This window comes from Heterodontus francisci, chromosome 26, assembly GCF_036365525.1.
Source record: "Heterodontus francisci isolate sHetFra1 chromosome 26, sHetFra1.hap1, whole genome shotgun sequence".
Taxonomy (NCBI): Eukaryota; Metazoa; Chordata; class Chondrichthyes; order Heterodontiformes; family Heterodontidae; genus Heterodontus; species Heterodontus francisci.
In genome coordinates, this window is record NC_090396.1 from 34,417,270 (window position 1) to 34,440,252 (window position 22,983).

At 44.8% G+C, this 22,983-nt stretch overlaps 1 protein-coding gene across 1 annotated transcript; it reads left to right on the forward strand.

Moving 5' to 3' along the window:
- The first annotated feature begins 154 nt into the window (after positions 1-154).
- On the forward strand, positions 155-22,555 carry LOC137384502 (tripartite motif-containing protein 16-like protein). The gene is made up of 6 exons (XM_068058641.1): positions 155-916; positions 6,839-6,934; positions 11,194-11,427; positions 15,280-15,451; positions 19,100-19,195; positions 21,993-22,555. The coding sequence occupies exons 1-6, from the start codon at positions 155-157 to the stop codon at positions 22,553-22,555; spliced, it is 1,923 nt and encodes a 640-aa protein (XP_067914742.1).
- The last annotated feature ends 428 nt before the right edge of the window (positions 22,556-22,983 follow it).

Consider the following 22,983-nt stretch of genomic DNA (forward strand, 5'->3'; position numbering starts at 1 on the left):
CAGAGCCATTCTCTGTGCTTATACAGAAGTCAATGGAATGAAAAGAGTTAACTGCTTCCAGGCATTTTGTTTGTTGCATATTTCAGGTGTGGTTCATTTGAAAGCCTTCCAGTTTACCCTCATCGCTGTTGGTGCCTAATTCCTGTTTCTTTCAATGGCTACTCCGACCTTCCCTGCGCTGGAAGAACAGCTCACTTGTTCTATCTGTTTAGATTTATTCAAATCTCCGGTAACAACCTCTTGTGGACATAACTTTTGCAGAGGCTGCATCGAACACTTCTGGGAAATGATTCACATACACAGCTGTCCTCAATGCAGAGAAATGTTTGATCCGAATCTGCCTCTCCAGAAGAATGTCGCTTTGAATGGGCTAGTGGAAAAGTGGAAAGAAAGCATCATAGAACCGCAAGGGCCTGAGTGCGAAGTTGAACAAAGCCGTCAATCTGAATGTGAAGACAATATAGAGATCGGGGGAACTAAGCTGGAGCCAAATACGGAGTGTGAGCAAGAGCTAACTTGTCAGTCACATGATAAGACCAGCCAGAAACCAAACACTGAGCTTGAGTGTAAGAGCGCGATTGAAAATGAACAAAGTGATGAGATTGTCTCTGATCCTGATGAAGTTGCCTGTGATTCCTGCATTGACAAGAAGTTAAAAGCTGCAAAGTCCTGTTTAACTTGTTTGGTTTCCTATTGTGAGACTCACCTGAGGCCTCACCTTGAAAACGCAGCCTTTAAAAATCACAAACTGATCAACCCAATGAAAGACATTGAACAGGGAAAATGCTACCTGCACGAGCAGTATCTGGAATTCTTCTGCAAAAATGATCAGAGCTGCATCTGTAAGGAGTGCACAGTGGAGAAACATGTGTATCACGAGATAATCACTGTGGCAAAGGCAAAGACCGAAAAGGAGGTCAGTATGAATAGCCAGCAGAGGGGAATGAGTTAGAGAGGATGAAAGTTAGAACACAGCTTCAGCGAACGGCAAACCAGCAAGGTTCAGTTGATTTTGGAGAGTGAAAACCCAATGGGTGAGGGGGAGGGTGGGGGTGGGGGGGTGGGGGGGTGGGTGGGTTACATAGCCCTCTCCCAAATATTGATTGCTTTTCAGTAAACCACTATTCATACACTCGTCGCGCAGTTTAGAAAACACATTGGGCCAGATTGTATTCCGGCAACGGGGGTCCTGGTGGCAGGCCAGAAGGTGGGGGAAGAACCCGCCTTGGCCCTCCATCAAATCCCCGTTGCCATTGAAAGGTGGGCAGCCAATTAACTGCTCGCTTTCGGGAACACAGTCACTTCAAGAGATGAGCTCCCCCCTCCAGAGCTGCCAGCCAACCAGAAGGCCGGCAGCTCTACAGTACTGGCCTGCAGTACAGAGGATGTCAGCGACCCCGGGACAGGTATGTGGGATCGGGTCACTGGGGCCAGCCAGGTAGGCAGGCCCCGGCAATAGAGTCGGGAGTGGGTGAGTGAGGGTGGTGGGGGCCATCCTGGGGGCGCCATCACTGCAGGGGGGCCCTTCAGGAGCCCTGGATTGCCCCCAAAGGAGGGGTCCCCTCAACCCCGCTAGGAGACCACCAGGTCTCACCTAGCAGGATCTCCATCCTCCACAAAATTGGTGGAGGTGGGAAGAAGCCGTTAAGTGGTCATTAATTGGCTACTTAAGGGGCTCAATTGACGTGGGGTGGGAAGGCCGGCAGCGGCCTTCCCCTCCCTGGACAAAATGGCAGGAGGCCCGGGAAACATCGGGAATGGTGCCCCTCGCCATTTTGTTTATCCCCCCTCCCCCCAACTTCCGTGCCCATCTCCAAGGGCAGAATAAAATCCCGCCCTTTGTTACAAACTCAGCAATAGGTTCCTGGAATGATTTTGGATGAAAATCAATTAATTTTGGATGAATTGGTTAACCTGAAATTTGGAACCAAACTGAATCAAAATCAAAAATATTTAAAAAAAAATCTAAACACTGCTGCACTGAAATGTGAGATTCCCTTTTCCATAAAAGTGTATTCCTATGATGGTACAAGAACACAAGAAATAGAAGCAGGAGGAGACCATATGGCCCATCGAGTCTGCTCCGCCATTCAATATGATCATGGTTGATCTTGGTAAAGGCCTGCTCAGGTCAGGAAAAAAAAACCCGAGCCGAACCTGACAGAACCACATTGGACCTGAGCCCGACCCAGCCCGAGTCCTTCCATTTTTTCCTGTGCCTGACCTGAGCCCGACCCGACCCGAGTCCAACCCGACCACGGGAATGTTCACTTTACCTACCTTCTGATCCTGAATCCATTTTACACTTTGAAATATTTGCTGCAAGTTTATCCAGTGAGCAGCTGAGATACAGAGACCAGGAAGGTCCTGAGTGATTAATTATTATAAAATATACAGTATTTATATAAAAAATATAAAATGATTACTGTCAGGACTCTAGTCTACACACATACAGTACAGTACTGTACTTCCTGGACTCTACATCTCAGCTGCTCACTGGATAAACTTGCAGCAAGTATTTCAACCTGTAAAGCAGGAGTCTAATGTATAATATTTTCTGAGTCGTCAGGCAATTGCTGTGTTTATTTTAAGCAATACAGATACTGGCACAGTGTGGCACAACCTGTCTGGGCACAACTCCATGGGTTACTGTTTAACTCCTGACCAAACAATCACTGACTTCGTGGCTTCAATCTTCATCTTTTTAAACAACATTTCAAGTTCAATTAATACTGTGTGTGTCCAACCCGGACCCGGCCCAACCCAACCCGAGCCCGAAAGCCGGACCCGGAAGAGTGACCCAACCTAACCCAAACCCGACACATGTCATCGGATCCTGTCGGGTTCAGGTCAGGTAGAAGGCCTTTAGATCTTAGGCTTCAATTCCACTTTCCTGTCCACTCCCCATATCCGTTGATTCCCTGCGAGACCAAAAATCAACCTATCCCAGCCTTAAATGTATTCAATGATGGAGCATCCACAACCCTCTGGGGTTGATAATTCCAAAGATTCACAACCCTTTGAGTGAAGTAATTTCTCCTCATCTCAGTCCTGAATGATTGTCCCCTTATCCTGAGACTGTGCCCCCGCGTTCTAGATCCCTGACCAGTGGGAACAATCCCTCAGCTTCTACCCTATCAAGACCTTTCAGAATCTTGTATGTCTCAATTAGATCACCTCTCATGCTTCTAACTCCAGAGAATATAGGCCCAATGTACTCAGCCTCTCATCATAGGATAGCCCCCTCATCCCAGGGACCAATTTAGTAAATCTTTGCTGCACTGCCTTCAGTGTAAGCATATCCTTTCTTAAATGTGGAGACCAAAACTGCTCACAGTATTCCAGATGTGGTCTCACCAAAGCCCTGTACAATTTTAGTAAGAATTCTTTATTCCTGTACTCCAATCCCCTTGCAATAAAGGCCAACATGCCATTTGCCTTCCTAATAGGCTGCTGCACCTATATGTTAACTTTGTGCGTTCCTTGTACGAGAACCCCCAAGTCTATCTGAACATCAATAATTACAAGTTTCACAGCTTTTAAAAAATATTCTGCTTTTCTATTTTTACAACCAAAGTGAACAACTTCACACTTCCCTACATTATAATCCATTTGCCATCTTGTTGCCCACACACTTAACCTGTCTATATCTTTTTGCAGCCTCTCTACATCCTCCCTGCAGCTTACCTTTTAACCAAGCTTTGTATCATCAGCAAACTTAGATATATTACTCTCTGTCTCTTCATCCAAGTCCACTCTCTGCTTCCTGTCTGTTAACCAATCCTCCAATCCTCTATCCATGCTAATATATTACCCCCAACACCATGAGCCCTTATCTTGCCTATTAATCTTTTATGTGGCACCTTATTGAATGCCTTTTGGAAATGCAGGTATACTACACCTACTGGTTCCCCTTTATCTACCCTACTAGTTACATCCTCAAAAACTCTAATAAATTTGTCAAACAGGATCTCCCTTTAGTAAAACCATACTGACTTATTCTAATCATACTATGCTTTTCCAAGTGCAATATTAAGACTTCTTCAATAATGGTTTCCAGCATCTTTCCAACAACTGATGTTAGGCTAACTGGCCTATAGTTCTCTGTTTTATCTCTACCTCCTTTCTTGAAAAGTGGTGTAACATTTGATGGGACCATTCCTGAATCTAAGAAATTCTGGGAAATCATAGCCAGCACATCCACTATCTCTGCAGCTATCTCTTTTAGAACCCTAGGTGTAGGCCATCTGGTCCCTGGGACCTGTCAGATTTTAGTCCCTCAAGGTTCTCCAATACTTTTTCTCAGCTGATATCAATATCCTTAATTTCCTAACTCTTTTTAGCTCCTAGGTTACTGCCTATTTCTGGTATGGAACTTGTGTCTTCTGCTATGCTTCTGCCATTTCCTCATTTCCCATGATGATTTCTCCTGTCTCTGCCTCCGAAGGATGAGCATCTACTTTAGCTACTCTCTTTCTTTTTATGTATCATAAAAGCTCTTACAATCTGTTTTTATATTGCTGATGTGTATACTCTGATATTCTATTTTTTTCCCTTTTTATCAATGTTTTTGTGGCCTTTTGCTAGTTTCTAAAACACTCCCAATCCTCAGACTCGCTACTGTTTTTTGCAACATTGTAAGCCTTTCTTTTAGTCTAATACTCCCCTTAACTTCCTGGGTGAACCATGGATGAGTTTTTGTTATTGAATGGAATGTACTTTTGTTGAAGCTTTTGAATTGTTTCTTTAAATGTTTCCCACTGTTCATGTACCACCATACCTTCCAGTCTATTTACCCAATTAACCATAGCCCATTCTCCCCTCATATCTTCGTAATTGGCTTTAAGTTTACGATTCTTGTTTGTGATTGAAATGTGTCATTCAAATGACACATGGTAATTCAAATGTTGGGAGTGACTGTCGCACGGTTTCCTCATTTCATGTTCTTTGCTAATGCTTTTCCCACTTTGGTTTAGCCATATTTGTTGGTACATGTTTGTAACAGAAGGAATGCGCATCTGACGGTTATGTGCTGAATACTTTAGTGAGGAGATATGACACAGTTGATTTTAGTGGAGAGATCGATGTATGCCCAACCTGTTCAGTCTTTCAGATGAGACATTAAACCAAGTGGAAGTAAAAGATACGATGGCACTATTTTGAAAAATAGCAGGGGAGTTCTCCCTGGTGTCTTGGTCAATATTTATCACCAAAAAACAGACTGTTTAGTCATTTTGTGGGACCTTGCTGTGCACAAATTGGCTGCCATGTGTCTTACATGACAACAGTGACTACACTTCAAAAAGTAGTTCATTGCCTACAAAGCACTTTGGGACAAACTGATGTCATGAAAGATACTCTATAGCAGGGTTGGAGATGTGTCTGGCCTGATTAATGTAGTGGGGAAACTTGTGTCTTTTGATACCTCACCCAAGTCTCTATTCTTTATGCATGATCCTTGGCAGCATTTATGCTTGAGTTCCAGAAATGGCACGAAAGACCTTTGGGATGTGTGGCTTCGTACTGGACCTGGGGGTACCTATACCAACTGAGCCAATGACGGGAACAGATAATTCTCTGCTGTTTCATTTGTTCATGTTGTTAGGCTGTGCACTTTGCCAGTAGTACCAATACTGCACACTATTTCCCTGATGTTTGATGACTTTCAGAAAAGAACATCAGTACTTTATTACCTAGAAAGAGTGACAGAAGCCAAGGCCGTCGTATCCAAAGCACTTTGCTTTTCCTGCCTGAAAAGTAAAGGGCGCGAAGTCTGAATAGGTTTGACCTTTGCAACTGGTCACTCACAGAGTGCTACTTTTCACTGACAGAATTAAATGTGCGTGAGAGGGACCATGTGTACATGAATGCTAGTCTGCATTTTGAGAAACCGATGAGTCATCTGGAAGCACTGAAGCAGCTTGGGCCAAATGTTCAAAGGTTTGATCCACTGAAAGCAGATGTTAGTGACTGACAAAGAACAACGATGAATCATAGATAGATTTTAAACATATTGCTAATACTACTGGGATAGTGACCAGCTTCAACTAGTGATAGGAATCTGAGTGAACTGAAGAGTTTGATATCCAATTGCAATGGTGTAAAGCAATGCAATACATAAAGGGAAGTAGAAAGAAGCTGGGTTTATGTGTCACCTCATCACCTCAGGATATTACAGTAGCAATATAAGAAGTATCTTTGTTTATGAAAACTCACGAGCAACTCCATAGTTCAGTTATGAAGGTTAAGGCAGTTTTCAGTGACTACTAAAAATTAAGTCTTAGTTTCCTTTATAAATTCCTGGGATTAAGCAACATATGTGAAGGGTTTATTCCTGATCCCTGCTCCACTGGAACTCAATCAACCCTTTGGAGAATTACAGTGGAGTAAGTCTGTTTACACCAAGAGATTTATCAGGTGTTTCATAGTAATGTACAGTGAGACGGAGACTTTTTTGGCTTGCTACTATGTACTACAAGACTGCTTTCTCCATCAATAAATAGCTTAAACGATGATTGTCTTGCATTATTAATCATGCACATTAAGACACTCCATAAAGTGTTATAGTTGAACAAAGTTCTGTGTTTACAGCCAAACATTTTGAGAGCTTTATCCCTGGGAGTAACACATGATATTTCCCACCTGTGTGGGCTATTGTCAAAAGAGCAGAATATAATAATAAAGGGTGGGCTGGAAGAATTCTATTTTTGTATCCTACAATTCCGAAGAATTTGATATGACTCAGTGTTTGAGTTTCCATTATGACATTGTTTCCCTTCAGTGTATTTGTGGCCCATACTTACCAGTTACCTCTTTACTTTTCATATTGATCTTCCAGAATGAACTTCGGGAAACAAAAATCAATGTTGACAAGAAAATTAGCGCTGCGGAGAATGCTATTGAGAAACTGCAGAAAAACTCTTCCTCCATCTTAGTAAGTCAAACACTATGGGATGGATATTGTTCTCCCCCAGGTGTCGCATTCCTTGGCGGGGGAGGGGGTGGGGGGTGGGGGTGGATGTGGAGGGGCAGCCTGAAGATGGTTCCAGATGAGGCCGGCCACAGACGATCGACGCCGGAAGGACCCAGCCCAATCCTCCCAGCGGCAGCGAGGCTCTGTAGCGGGTCCCCCTGCCGCTGGACGATGGGGCTACAATTTAGATATTCAAATAAATAAAATGAATACATTTAAATAGACTTACCTGCGATCTTGAGGGTCCGCCGCATTCTTCGGCATGGCGGCTGGCACTCCTGCACCTTCAAATCCCCGTCCAGGGAAACGAGGCGCCACACTGGGTGGGAGACAGGAAGAAGTAAGTTTAACAGTGCGGGGGTGGGGGGCGTGGGGTGCAGGGTAATGGGGTCAAATAAATGCAATGTGTGTAGGGGATGGTGGGAAGGGTTGAACCTTAAACTTTATTCAGTTTGTGGGGTTCGGGGTAGGTCAAATGTAAAAGGTAAGTGTTTTGGGGGGGGGAAGGGCAAATAGTTATTATAATTGTTATCGGGGGAATGGGAAAGGGGTATTAGAAAGTTATTTATTTAAGTTTGGGGGGGGTAAGAATTTAAACATTTAAATTAGGCTGCAGGGCTGGCTGCCCTTTAAAAATGGTGCCAACGCCTGCGCACAGGCAGCTGATACCATTGCTGGGGACGGACAGCCCCCCCCTCCATAAGATTGCAGGGGTGGAGCAGGCTGTCCCGGCTATTTATTGAGCTGCTGCGCTTAAGATCGTAGCGGCTCTTTGGCATGCGGCCTGTGCAGGCGGGTGGCCATTTTTGAGCTCGCCGCTGAGTAGGGCAGCAAGCTCTTAAAATCCAGCCCTATCAGCGTAGAGTCTGTGTCCCTCCTCATGGCTCACACAGTTTGCATTTGACAGTATCCATCAATAGCTCACACTTATATCACACAGCCCTGTGTATCTAGTGAGACTGCAGGGGAGGGAGATACAAATTTGTAAAAAGAAGCGTTCATTTTTTAATGTTCATTTTTATGTGATAAATATCAAAAATGGGCTCTGGGTGAGGGAAAATCCCCAATGCTAAATTCTAGGATGGTTTCTTGTTTGAACACAGGAGCATCTATTTTCCCCCTGTTCTTTGCTCCTCTCCTGAAGATGCTGTTACATGCTGGGATATAATTCCACTGGTACAAGTTGACCTCAGTTACTATACTCAAGGAGCCATGTGAGAGCCATAGAAGTTCAGCATTGACAAGCTATTTTATCATCAGAGCTAGGCCTGATGCTTCCATACGAGCATTCTTCCCAGTACAAAGCACTGTACAGAAATTAGGAGCAGGACCCCCACCCCAGTGCCCCCCACCGCCCGCAACCCCCCTCCCCACCCCAACCCCTTTCACTGAACTAGGAGCACTGTAGCCAATTGCAGCAATACTACTATCACTCTGCTGAGACCAGCTGGTTTAGCTCAGGGATTGAAGCTGCTACCTTCCTGGTCTGCACAGCTTAGCACCTTACCAGACATACATGTACCCTCTGAGGCATCAAGAAAGCTTTACCAACTGTTCAATACAGTGTAAGTTTACAACTCTGCTTGGAAAGTCTCCTAGAGCAACCTATTAATGCAATAGATTTGAACCATGGCTGCATTATATATTTTGGCCTACAAAAGACAGAATTACACTGAATCTTTGATTTATATGAATTACTGTAGTGGTAGCCATCTTTTTCTGTTCAGAATCCATGATGCACTGAATAAATTTCTTTAATAATACTTTCCTGAAAGCAGTAATTTATATTGGGGGACAGTCCAACAGGCTTCAGCAGCTGTCTGAACCCAGGCAATATGAATCTAGTTCCAGATTTGATTAACAATTTATATCGAGTTCGCCGATCTGTGGCAGCAGGAGGGGAAATGGCTTTACTGTACCTGGGCAGCAGAGGAGCTCCACCCATGGCCCATTTTCCTTCAGTTCACCTCTCATTTCTGCAGTGCTGCATTGTGAACTGTGTTCTCAGGCTGCCCTTATCACTCCTTGTTCAGGCAGGAACTTCACTGCAACTTCCTGGATGGTCCTAGTAGATTAAAATCCTGAATACTTCTGCGAGAGACACTGCCGGGAGAAAAATCATACGAAATTCTCAGAATGAATATTGAATGGTGAATCAGATCAATCTTGTTACCAGTCTCTTACATTCCTGGAGATTATAGTCCAGCTACTGACTGAAATGTTTAGCCATCTTATTGGTGTAATGATAACTGCAACTACAAAACTACTGTGAAGTCCCTGCTGTCTCAGTTAACCCTAGCAACGAAACGTAACCCTGGCTCCTGACAAAAGCTTTCGGTATACATCCAATCACGGTAGGTGGTCTTCTGCAGTAGATGTCATGAGAACAGGTACACACTATCTGGGACAGAAGCAGTCAATATGTCAATCAATCTCTGTGGAGATAACAGACAAGTTAATGAGGGTGATTTTTGCTTTAGGTGGTAAAAAAGTGGCCAAGATGGGGTCGTAAACTGAAATGCTGGTTTAACACAAAACGCCATCTTGGTAAAGAAGTTAAAGCCAGCACTAGGAATGGTCGCCATTTAAAAAGTCTGCTAGTGCTCATTAAAGAGGCTGTTCGGAATCTTGGCAGCTAGCACTTCAACTAATGCCCTCTCCGAATAGCAAACTGCTGTTTGGGACTAAACACAATGTTGATGGTAATTTCAACCACCACTTAAAGGGATTCTTCTTTCTTTTCTTTTGGGCCTCCTTATCTCGAGAGACAATGGATACGCGCCTGGAGGTGGTCAGTGGTTTGTGAAGCAGCGCCTGGAGTGGCTATAAAGGCCAATTCTGGAGTGACAGGCTCTTCCACAGGTGCTGCAGAGAAATTTGTTTGTTGGGGCTGTTGCACAGTTGGCTCTCCCCTTGCGCCTCTGTCTTTTTTCCTGCCAACTACTAAGTCTCTTCGACTCGCCACAATTTAGCCCTGTCTTTATGGCTGCCCGCCAGCTCTGGCGAATGCTGGCAACTGACTCCCACAACTTGTGATCAATGTCACACGATTTCATGTCGCGTTTGCAGACGTCTTTATAACGGAGACATGGACGGCCGGTGGGTCTGATACCAGTGGCGAGCTCGCTGTACAATGTGTCTTTGGGGATCCTGCCATCTTCCATGCGGCTCACATGGCCAAGCCATCTCAAGCGCCGCTGACTCAGTAGTGTGTATAAGCTGGGGGTGTTGGCCGCTTCAAGGACACTTAAAGGGATACTCATCACGTAAAAGGATAAATACCATTTTATGGTCATTGATGCTGGCGCCGTGAGGAGGACCTTTGAAACATACTGGGGAAACTTTTGGGAACACTTTATCAAGACTTCACCAGCACTTGAACAACATTTATTCTGGAAATTCTCTGAAGACCTCATCTAAAAAGAGTAAGTGCTGTGCTACTTCACCTTATTGGACACTTTATAAAAGTCACCAGGAGAATGGGAGGAGGACGTGAGGCTCAGCAGAGCAGCACGAGCTGCTGCAGGAGAGAGGGACAGAAGGGCAAGATTGACTCATTCTCCCTTGCGGGTACAGGACATCCCTCCTCCTCTAGACCTCCTCCACCAGGACCTCTTGTGCTGCATCTGTGAACCTGTCTCACTTGGTCTCTGAGCCAACCTGAAACCTGTCGCTGTGTGCCAGCCAGAGCACTCCACACCCTCAGTGCAAGTGGGTGCATGGAGTCCACATATAGTGCTCCGTGAAAATTGGGTCTAATCAACACTTGAGTGCTAAACCTGGGGTTTTCTGGTTTAGCACCTCTAGGCAAGTTCAAATTATGTTAATCAGCTCTCATTAGAACCAAAATGTGCTAAATTGGGACTTTCAAACAGGCTAGTCTTATTAGCACTGGACCCATTTAGTGCCTGTTTTCACCTTTCGGCTAAAATAACTCCCACTGTTTCAGGTCTTCAGTTGAGGATTTCCAGCATTTTCAGTTTTTGTTTCAGATTTCCAGTGTCTAGTGCATTATTGCCTTTTGTTCATTATTTGGAACAGTGTGTCATGGTAAAAAATGATTTTAAGGCCTGTTTTCATTCATTCAGTGGGCATCACTTAAACTGGGCACAGGGCTTTCATGTCACATTTCCCAGTGCAAAATGGTACATGTTCGAAGGGATAAGTGAACAGTATTTGATTTTAATGCATTCTGTGTCTAAGTACATTGTCTATTCTAGAATTCAGTGTCGGAGGTGAAATCCAACATTGAAAAGCAGTTCAGTGACCTCACAGAAGCTGTTCAAAATGCTCAGAGAGAGGTGCTCAGATTTTTGGAGAATGAGCAGAACACGTCACTGAAGCAGGCTGATGGCATCCGTGCGCACCTGGAACACAATTGTGCAGAGCTGAAAAAGACCAAGCAACAGGTGGAAGCACTGGTGAAGCAAAGAAACAATGTGCTGTTTGTACAGGTGAGAGATACCATGAGTGCAGTCAGCGTGTTTTCAGTTTTCTTATTGCAATGGGAATCATGACTTACCGCTCATAACAGCCGTTTGGGAATCACGATGATATGAACGTACGTACGAACATATGCATTCGGAGCAGGAGTAGACCACTCGGCCCTTCCAGCCTGCTCTGCCACTCAACAGGTTCATGGCTGAATTGATTACTCCACATTTCCACCTACCCTCGATAACCTTCCACCCCCTTGCAATCTATCTACCTCTGCCTTAAAAATATTCAAAGAATCTACTTCCACCGCCTTTTGAGGAAGAGATTTCTAAAGACTCACGGCCCTCTGAGAGAAAAGATTTCTCCTCATCGCTGTCTTAAATGGGTGACCCCTTATTTTTAAACAGTGATAATACTCGTAGTTAATTCTTCCTTCTTGGAGAAGATGGGGGTGGTGGTGGTAGTGGGTGGGGGGTGGCATTTCAGTAAATTGTCAATGAGAATTCCACAACCAACACAATTAAAAGTGAAGAAATTCTGGTCAGCGAATCAGAGGAAGATAAAGAAAGAGTAGAGCTGTAAAGCTCTATCATAGGCTCGGTCATAGAAGACAGAGGTATCAGTGGATGGGTGTTTTTCTGAATGGAGGGATGTGACTAGTGGTGTTCCGCAGGGATCAGTGCTGGGACCTTTGCTCTTTGTAGTATATATAAATGATTTGGAGGAAAATGTAGCTGGTCTGATTAGTAAGTTTGCGGACGACACAAAGGTTGGTGGAGTTGCGGATAATGATGAGGATTGTCAGAGGATACAGCAGGATATAGATCGGTTGAAGACTTGGGCGGAGAAATGGCAGATGGAGTTTAATCCGGACAAATGTGAGGTAATGCATTTTGGAAGGTCTAATGCAGGTAGGAGGAATACAGTAAATGGCGGAACCCTTAGGAGTATTGACAGGCAGAGAGATCTGGGCATACAGGTCCACAGGTCACTGAAAATGGCAACGCAGGTGGATAAGGTAGTCAAGAAGGCATACGGCATGCTTGCCTTCATCGGTCGGGGCATAGAGTATAAAAATTGGCAAGTCATGTTGCAGCTGTACAGAACCTTAGTTAGGCCACACTTAGAATATTGCGTGCAATTCTGGTCACCACACTACCAGAAGGACGTGGAGGCTTTGGAGAGGGTACAGAGGAGGTTTACCAGGATGTTGCCTGGTCTGGAGGGCATTAGCTATGAAGAGAGGTTGGATAAACTCGGATTGTTTTCACTGGAACGACGGAGGTGGAGGGGCGATATGATAGAGGTTTACAAAGTTATGAGCAGCATGAACAGAGTGGATAGTCAGAAGCTTTTTCCCGGGGTGGAAGAGACAGTTGCTAGGGGACATAGGTTTAAGGTGCGAGGGGCAAAGTTTAGAGGGGATGTGCGAGGAAAGTATTTTACACAGAGGGCGGTGAGTGCCTGGAACATGCTGCCAGGGGAGGTGGTGGAAGCAGATACGATAGCGACGTTTAAGAGACATCTTGACAAATACATGAATAGGAAGGGAATAGAGGGATATGGGCCCCGGAAGTGCAGAAGGTGTTAGTTTAGGCAGGCATCAAGATCGGCGCAGGCTTGGAGGGCCGAATGGCCTGTTCCTGTGCTGTACTGTTCTTTGTTCTTTGTTAAAGCTATTTCACAAATCACAGAATTGTTACAGTGCAGAAGGAGGCCATTCGGCCTGTCGTGTCTGCACCGGCTCTCTGAAAGAGCAATTCACTCAGTTCCATTCCCCCGTCTTCTCTCCATAACCTTGCACATTCTTCCTTTTCATATAACAGTCTAATTCCCTACTGAGTGCTTCAATTGAACCTGCCTCCACCACACTCTCAGGCAGTGCATTCCAGTGCTTAATCACTCGCTGTATGAATAAGTTTTTCCTCATGTCACTTTTGCGTCTCTTACCAAATATTTTAAATCTGTACCCTCTTGTTCTCGATCCTTTCACCAGTGGGAACAGTTTCTCCCTATCTACTCTGTCCAGACTCCTCTTGATTTTGAATACCTCTATCAAATCACCTCTCAGCCTTCTCTTCAAGGAAAACAGTTCTAACTTATCCAACCTATCTTCATAACTCAAGTTCCTCATCCCTGGAACCATTCTTGTGAATCTTTTCTGTACTCTCTCCGATGCCCTCACATCTTTCCTAAAGTGCAGGGCCCAGAACTGGATGCAATACTGCAGCTGAGGCTGAACTAATGTCTGACACAAGTTCAACATAACTTTCTTGCTGTTGGTGTGCCTCTAACTTGCTTAAAAGTTGAATACATTTGTTTTAGTAATTTATGGAACATAAAGAAAGACTTGCATTTATATAGGGCCTTTCATGACCTCCCAAAGCACTTTCCAGTCAATGAAATACTTTTGCAGTGTAGACTAGGATTTTATCCGGGCAATGGGGGTCTCAACCTCCGCCAAGAACCCTGCGTCACACCTGTGGGGGACCTGCCAAATCAAGTGCCAAATAGGCACTTAACTGGACAGCGGCTGGCCTTCCATGGGATCAAGGACCCTGGCGACAGAAGCCCCACCCTCTGAGAGCTGCCAGCTAATCAGAGACTGGCAGCTCTTTAACTGAGCAATGCCACCGTGGAGATGGAGGCTGCTGCCAGTGGAGCGATGCTGGACCAAGGCCACAGGTAAATCAGAGTGGGAAGGGTCTCACAGGTCACAGGGTGGTGTCATGGGGGAGAGGATGTGGGGGGGGGGTCAGCAGCAAGGGCAGGGAGGGTGGCTCTCAGCGCCCCCCCCCCCCCCAACCAATGCCGGGTCCCTCATTCAGGCACTAAGTATCTTTTTATGAGGGAACCCCCAATCCCACCCCCCCACCCCCACCCCCAGAGCTGGCAAGCAAGCTGCATGGTTTTCTTGCCATGCTTCCCATTTGACGACAGGCCTGCCCGCTGCTCGGCTAATTGTAGCAGCAGCGGGAAGGCCATTAACAGGCCTCCCGCCCCGGACTTAATTTCGGTGGGGGCGGGAAGGTGGTAGGGTCCCACCCCGCCACCATCCCATCCGATTTTATGCTCTTGCCACCTCGAAACCCACCGTGGGGCAGAGCATAAAATTCCCTCCATAGTCACTGTTGTAACGTATGAGAAGGGGCAGCCAATTTGCACGCAGCAAGTTCCCACAAGCAGCAATGATAATGGCTAGATAATCTGTTTTTACTACGTTGTTAAAGGGATAGATATTGGCTAGGATACTGGAGATAACTTCCCTGCTCTTCTTTGAAATAATGCTGTTGGAATTTTACATCAACTTGAGAGGGCAGACTGGGCCTCGGTTTAATGTTTCATCCAAAAGACGGCACCTCTGACAGTGCCGAGCTCCTTCAGTACCGCACTGGAGTGCCAGCCAAGATTTTTATGCTCAAGTCCTGGAGTGGGACTTGAACCCACAACTTTCTGGCTCAGACATGAAAGTGCTACCAACTGAACCACAGCTGACACACCAGCAAATGCCAGCATAGACCTGTTGGGCTCAATGGCCTGTTTCTGTGCTGTAAAATTCTATGTTATTCAGGGAGCTACCTGAATTAATATAACACACAGATAATGCTTTGTCATTAAATACATGATAATAGGAATAGGCTCCCTGTCTGCTTTCTTAAGGCCACTGAATGCTTTGGGGTGCATGGAAATTTAGAAACAAAAATAAGGAGGATTCTTTAAAAGGGGACTAACTAACTAGACCTGTAAATATTCCAAAATAACAAACCAGCCTGAGTTCTTGAAAGATTATTTCCATTTTCTTTGCATTTACCGTTGAGTTAGCAAGTCTAACACTTTTTCAATATGGTATGGATATAATTATTATTTAGGAATTTTGTGAATGGAAGAAGAACAGATCAGATGATATGCTGCCCAGTGTGTACATCGGGTTGATGGACAAAATTGCTGGAATTAGTGTGGCCGTTGCAGAATTGACAGAGAACATTAAACAATTGCTTCAGACCTCCTACAAGGAGAAGCTGAAGGCATTTGCAAAAGAAGGTTAGTTCATTATTTCTTTTTTGCTGTTGACTGCACCTAATGCCCACTGAGTGCTAATCAGTGTGTGAACTATTCCCCTCTTCCCCAAGGAAAGCTGTTGATATTGATATTGATATTGTACAATAAACTGGCAAATAATGACTTTTACAGACAATGGGCCAGAATTTGCTGGAACAGGGCATCTCACAAAGTAACCAGTTAGACTTTTTCCTGCACCGCTCAGCTCAAAACCTTTTCGCCCACAAAGCTGCTGGGAGTGGGAGCTGCTAATGATGCAGCAAAGGCAACAAAACATACGGGATCAACAGTGTATCTCCTTAACCAAGGAGATTTAAAGATTGAAGGGGGGGGGGGGGGTGGGGAAAACAGACGAAGAAGGAAGAATGAGAATCAAATCAGGTATAGAAGAGAAATAATTAGAGGGAAAGAAAGATTGGATTAAGAGAGAAAGAAACAAGAAATAAAAGAAAGAAAATGAAATCAAAAATTTAAGTTTCATATTTTTTAAGATCTCCAACACCAATTCACTAACTGAAGGAATGAGACCCCACACTTATAATTGTTCACTTTCTGGGTCAGAGAGGTTGATTGGCAGCCAGTAATGATTATCACATTGTTAAAAGGGTATTTATGTTATTAATGACTAGGTTTGATTTTCTGTTGTGAGTTTAATGGGCATTTAATGTGCAAATGCAGCAACTTCATGAAACGCATGGACAGGTTAAAGTGAAGCTAATAGTGGAGCAACTTTTGGTGACTCACCATTCATGGGGTATTTCTTCTTCGCCACAAATTACTGGACAATTAGCACCCTCATTTTTTAAGCACAATTTGCCCAATAAGTTTACATAGGACTTTCATGCTAAAGAAACTTTCTTATATGAAATATTGCTTTCTGGAGCCATTGGAAGATTACTTTTATCAAATAGAAAAGGTGCCATTATAACTGAACCATTGGAGGGGTTAGATCTGGTGCGATATTAAGATGAGAAACTTTGGGCTAATGTTCCCATTCGGGTTTTGAGCCCGACACTGGGCTGGTTTCCGAGTTGCGAAACTGGAATTGCATGTGGCGGGACATCAGGCACTATCTTCCTGGAGGAGGCCAATTAAGAAAGCACCTGAGGATACGGGAGGGCCAATTAGAGTGCCCGATGTGAAGGGCAGCCAGCAGACCCACTGTGAATGCTGTGTGCTGCTATGCTGAATGGAGAAGGAGAGCGCAACAAAAAATGGAGGCGCCATATTGCTGATGGGACCGGCAGCCAATTCCTCACGCCCAGCACAATCCATGGATCCATTTACAGGTGAAAAGCAAACAGTTGCAAGCATTTGCTTGTGGATGTCCTGAGAAGTGACAATTGTGTCCTTTAAAGTGACCGCTGCAGGAATCTCATGGCGCTCCAACCTCCCACTCTACTCTCCCCTCCTGTGATCAGACGAGGTGCAGACACAGCGGGGGTCCTGTGCGCCACCAACAAAATTCCATAGACTTTCAAAAATGTCCACTAATTGCCTCCATAATGACCTTAATTGGCTTCCGGCCACTGACGGACGGGTTGCCGTCCATGTACTAATCCCGCCCCATGAGAAAGGCAGGAGGAGGTGGGAACACATCGGGATACCTGTCCATCAGCATATTTTCAAATTTTCCTGGCCCCCTGCCTCCGATCCCGCCTTCAATGGCCTGGGAAATTTCCCCCCATTGGATCAGATTGTTAGAAATATGCACATTGCAGCAATGCTGTGGTCAATGACTGTTTTGTTTAGGAAAATATGAGAATAACTATCAAAGAACAAAGAACAGTACAGCACAGGAACAGGCCATTCGGCCCTCCAAGCCTGCGCCGATCTTGATGCCTGTCTAAACTAAAACCTTCTGCACTTCCGGGGACCGTATCCCTCTATTCTCATCCTATTCATGTATTTGTCAAGATGCTTCTTAAACGTCGCTATTGTACCTGCTTCCACCACCTCCCCTGGCAGCAAGTTCCAGGCACTCACCAACCTCTGTGTAAAGAACTTGCCTCGCACATCCCCTCTAAACTTTGCCCCTCACACCTTAAACCTATGCCCCCTAATAACTGACTCTTCCACCCTGGGAAAAAGCTTCTGACTATCCACTCTGTCCATGCCGCTCATAACTTTGTAAACCTTTACCATGTCGCCCCTCCACCTCTGTCGTTCCAGTGAAAACCTCTCCTCATAGCTAATGACCGCCAGACCAGGCAACATCCTGGTAAACCTCTTCTGTATCCTCTCCAAAGCCTCCACGTCCTTCTGGTAGTGTGGTGACCAGAATTGCATGCCATATTCTAAGTGTGGCTTAACTAAAGTTTTGTACAGCTGCAGCATGACTTGCCAATTTTTATGCCCCGACCGATGAAGGCAAGCATGCCGTATTCCTTCTTGACTACCTTATCCACCTGCGTTGCCACTTTCAGTGACCTGTGGACCTGTATGCCCAGATCTCTCTGCCTGTCAATACTCCTGAGGGTTCTGCCATTTACTGTATACTTCCCACCTGCATTAGACCTTCCAAAATGCATTACCTCACATTTGTCCGGATTAAACTCCATCTGCCATTTCTCCGCCAAAGTCTCCAACCGATCTATATCCTGCTGTATCCTCTGACAATCCTCATCACTATCCGCAACTCCACCAACCATTGTGTCGTCCGCAAACTTACTAATCAGACCAGCTACATTTACCTCCAAATCATTTATATATACTACAAAGAGCAAAGGTCCCAGCACTGATCCCTGCGGAACACCACTAGTCACATCCCTCCATTCAGAAAAGCACCCTTCCACTGCTACCCTCTGTCTTCTATGACTGAGCCAGTTCTGTATCCATCTTGCCAGCTCACCTCTGATCCCATGTGACTTCACCTTTTGTACCAGTCTGCCATGAGGGACCTTGTCAAAGGCTTTACTGAAGTCCATATAGATAACATCCACTGCCCTTCCTTCATCGACCATCTTTGTCACTTCCTCAAGAAACTCAATCAAATTAGAGAGACACGACCTCCCCTTCACAAAACCATGCTGCCTCTCGCTAATAAGTTCGTTTGTTTCCAAATGGGAGTAAATCCTGTCCCGACGAATCCTCTCTAATAATTTCCCTACCACCGACGTAAGGCTCATCGGCCTATAATTTCCTGGATTATCCTTGCTACCCTTCTTAAACAAAGGAACAACATTGGCTATTCTCCAGTCCTCTGGGACCTCACCTGTAGCCAATGAGGATGCAAAGATTTCTATCATCAGAGCTAATTCTCATCTACTTGTCTCCCTTTTTTGGGCCTCAAAGGCTCAGTAGCAAACTTCCCCATTAGGCTAGAGAAGCAGAGGTAAGTTCTGATGAAAGGTCACAGACCTGAAACTTTAACTCTGCTTCTCTCTCCACAGATGCTGCCTGACCTGCCGAGTATTTCCAGCACTTCTGTTTTTATTTCCAATTTCCAGCATCTGCAGCATTTTGCTTTTATTCCCCATTAGGGTGCTTTGTCATCAATGGTTCTTTAAAATTGCTGCAACATTATAAGACCACACTTGAGAAAACACAAACACTGGATTGAATGATAAATAATAAATAAATATCAAATATTCAAATATTATCCATAGTTATTCTCTTCTGCTTCTTTAGAGAAACTGGGATTCAAGACAACAGTAGCTGTGATTTGTCCTTCAGAACGCTGCTTAACAAAAAAGCAACCAAAGACAAGGCGTGAATTTCTGAAATGTGAGAATCTCAAGCTTGACCTTGGCATTTGACTAAGTATTTGACCTGATGAATTGCATTTTATTTTCCCACTTTATTAAGAAGCATTTTTAACTCAACGCATTTGAGGGAGAATGTCACTCAGTCTTTACCCTGGAAAACCTGCAAATATTATCTGATGGTTCAAAATTCCAAGAAGTCATCTTTATCATCAATGCATTAATATTTCACAATTTTAGACCTTCTGCACTTTTCAATTCAGTTTTTTTTTCAAAAAGTGTTTGACTTCACTGCTGGCTAGATTTTCATCTTCTATACATTACAGATTTGACGTCCCCAAAAATGGCAGCAGCTCATTTGAATTACTTTTTTTTGCTTGCCCTATACTATTTGAGCTTATTGTATTATTTATGGTGCTTGTTAGAGGCTGAAGTATCGCCCAAATCAAATCTGAAAGATGCAGGATTTGTGTATTTGCCAGGATATAAGGGAAATTTTCCTGGCTCTGCACCAACGATTTGGATTGCCTTGCTTAATGAATCTTGGTAAACAGGGCTGAGAGAAAGGTTGACTGCCTACAACCATCGCCAAAATGATTTAATGTGGAGGAAAGTCAATTGCTGTTAGATGACAACACGAGAATATTGGAATGAAGAAAGTTTATTCACTCCATCCAGCTCACTGCATCATTTGGGCCCTGTGTAGAATTTAATATGTCCATTTATCACCTCAAAAGTACTCCAAACTTATAACTCTTTACTCTTCTGAATGAGGAATTGATCCAATTATCTACTTAACTTCTATGCTAGTCAGCTCCTAGAAGTCATCGCTACATTAAGTGGAAGGCTATTCACTGCAGTCTGAGTATAAAAGTTATGCTGAAGCTGGTGAGGTGTAAATATTTTGTAACTACGAGAAGGCAGGAAGCGACAGAAGCTGCATTCTGTGGAATTGGTGATCCTCTCAGTTCAGAGGTTTAGGGATTTCTGTGTATTATTCTGTAAGAAGTAGAGTAGTTCCCTAGCATAGAAGGTGCCAAGAATACAACATGAGTCTGTTGGCGTGAATGTCCCATTCCCAATCGGATATTACTCCATTCCATTTTTCACAGCATCAACACATCAACTACTAATTTTGCTGGAAGTCTGTTTCACGTTAAAAAAAGGCCTTTAGTTTCAGTCTAACATATGACTTGCTACTTTGAATCTGTTTCCTCTAGTTCCATGCTCTGACTCAATCAAATAGCCTGCGTACATCCGCAACATTGATGCATCTCAGTGTTTTGTATTGTCAGCCAAGTACAGAAGGATTAAATGAGTTACCTTTGCTTTGTGATGCAAGATGCTGAGATCTTAATCCCTTTGATCATGTGGTGTGTGAGGTCACTTGTTAGCCAAATTCATCAGGCAGTAGGATCAGGTATTATACAACTCAAGGTTGAATAACGCTTAAAGTTTAAAATGTTTTCTGACAACCTAGGACTTGAGTTTGAATCTATTCTATGTTTCACATTTGCTCTCTGAAATATCCCATGGGATACCTGTTTCAGCAATGGATTCTGAGTCTGATTCCCAGTGGACATGAGATTAGAGCGGGAAAGTGTCCAAACTTCAAAATACTGCAGATGCTGGAAATCTGAAATAAAAGCAGAAAGTGCTTAGCAGATCTGGCAGCATCTATGGAGGGAAAAACAGAGTTAATGGGCTGGATTTAACCCTGACTGGGCGGGAGCCGGCCACCGACTGAAAAGTTGGTGGCGAACCCGCTTCCGCCTCACCTGGGGAACCGACCCATATTTTGCGGGTCCCCAGGCTTTAATTGGTGTGAGGCGGGTCTTCCACCCGCTTGAGGTAGGAAGTCCTGCCTAATAGAGCTGCGGGCTGGCAGCTCTCTGTCCCAGCAGTGCCACTGGGAGTGGTGGCCACTGCTGGGACTACAGCCCAGCTTGCAGAAGAAGTTGTCGGGGTGCCCGGAACAAAGGTACGTTTTCGGGGCCTCATCGGGGGTAATTGTTCAGGCCCCAGCGAGGCAAGGGTGGTCGACTGGGGTGATGCGGGGTGTATTAGGTATTGGGAGTGGATGGGGTAGTGGGGGCAGCCCAGTCATGAGGGCCCCTCTCACCCCGGGCCATCAGAGACCCATCTGCTTTTATCAGGTGGCTTCTCTCGGGTCTCGGCTACCCTACTAGCCAAGAGTAAAATACGGGCGAAGGCTCTTAACGGCCTTGATTGGCCTGGGGCGGGCGGGCCGTTTTTCACGCCCGCCGCCCTGCGCAAAGTGGTGGTGGAGGCGGAAGCAAGTCGGGAAGGACTTCCGGAGCCTCCTGCTCCATTTTATGCCACACCCCACCCCCATCCCGCTCTTTTGGGGGGGGGGGCGTAAAATTCAACCCAATGTTTCAAGTTGCTGGCCTTTTGTCAGAACTGGCCCAGAATTCAAGTCTGTCTTGAGGAGAACATGAGGATAGCTGATTTGGGCAGTGGAAATGATACACTGATGCTGGAGAGCGTCCCCTGCTGAGGTTAGGGTGAAGGCATTTTTGGAATTACATAGAAAGAGAGCATTTGACTCTAGACTGAATCCATGCTTTATTTGACCTGGGAATGCTCAAGGTCAGCAATGACAAAAGTCATCCATTCCCTTATCTTGATGTGCAGAAGAAAAAAATGTTAAATATCCATCTCAATTTGTGCCAATTGTCTTCAAAATATGAACCTAATATGGACAAAATATTTCATAAGCAGGGTAGAATTACTTTCAGATTTTATGATTCCACTGCTTTTCATTCTACTTTGTGTGAATCTGCTGTCATTTCCAGATGCTGTTACGCTGGTATTTGATCCAAACACAGCTCACAAGTATCTTCGCTTGGTAAATGGCAATTGTAAGGTCTCCAACACTTCACCATGGCTGCAGCCATACCCCGATCACCCTGAAAGATTCGAATACTGGCAGCAAGTGCTATGCACAAAGAGTTTTTACATGGCCCGATGCTACTGGGAAGTGGAGATTCGTGGAGAGGGGACACACGTTGGCATGACGTACAAAAGCATTGACAGAAAAGGAGACAAGAGCAATGGCTGCATCACAGGGAACGATTTCTCCTGGTGCGTACAGTGGACAGGCAAAGAGTTCTTGGTCTGGCATGGTGATGTGGAACTGCAGGGGAAGCTTGAGAAGTTTAGCAGGATAGGGGTATACTTAGACTATCAACGCAGCATCCTGTCATTTTATGGTGTCAATGACACTATGACCTTGATACATACGTTTGAATCTTCATTCATGGAACCACTATATCCTGCATTTTATCTTTCAAAAAAGGAAGCATCAGTTTCTCTGCTTGTGCTTGCTGAAGAAGATGCACTGAAAACAGAAAATTAATAGAATCAACTTTTGGGCTTATATAGCGGTGCAGTATTGGCCCCTTGTTGCCCTATTCACTGAGTTCAAGGGGACATCACACATGATAAGCTCACAATCGCCTCACCAGTGAGAACAGTGGAAGTTCAAAGAGGTAAAGGTCAGTAAAATACATTACTACAGCAGTTAAGTGATTGATGTGAAAATACACATTTTTGTTTCAAGTGACATTTCTCTAAATCAATCCCATTTTGTTTTGTTCTTTTCTAATACATTGGCCAGAATTTTATGCCACCCCAGCGAGCCGGATGGTGGTGGCAAGGTGGTGTAAAATTGAACGGGAGGCTCCGGGAGGTGTTCCCGACCTGCTCCTGCCTCTGCCCCACTTATCATGGGGCTGGGGGGAAGTGGGGCGGGGGGGGGAGCTAGAAACGGGCTGCCCGCCCCAG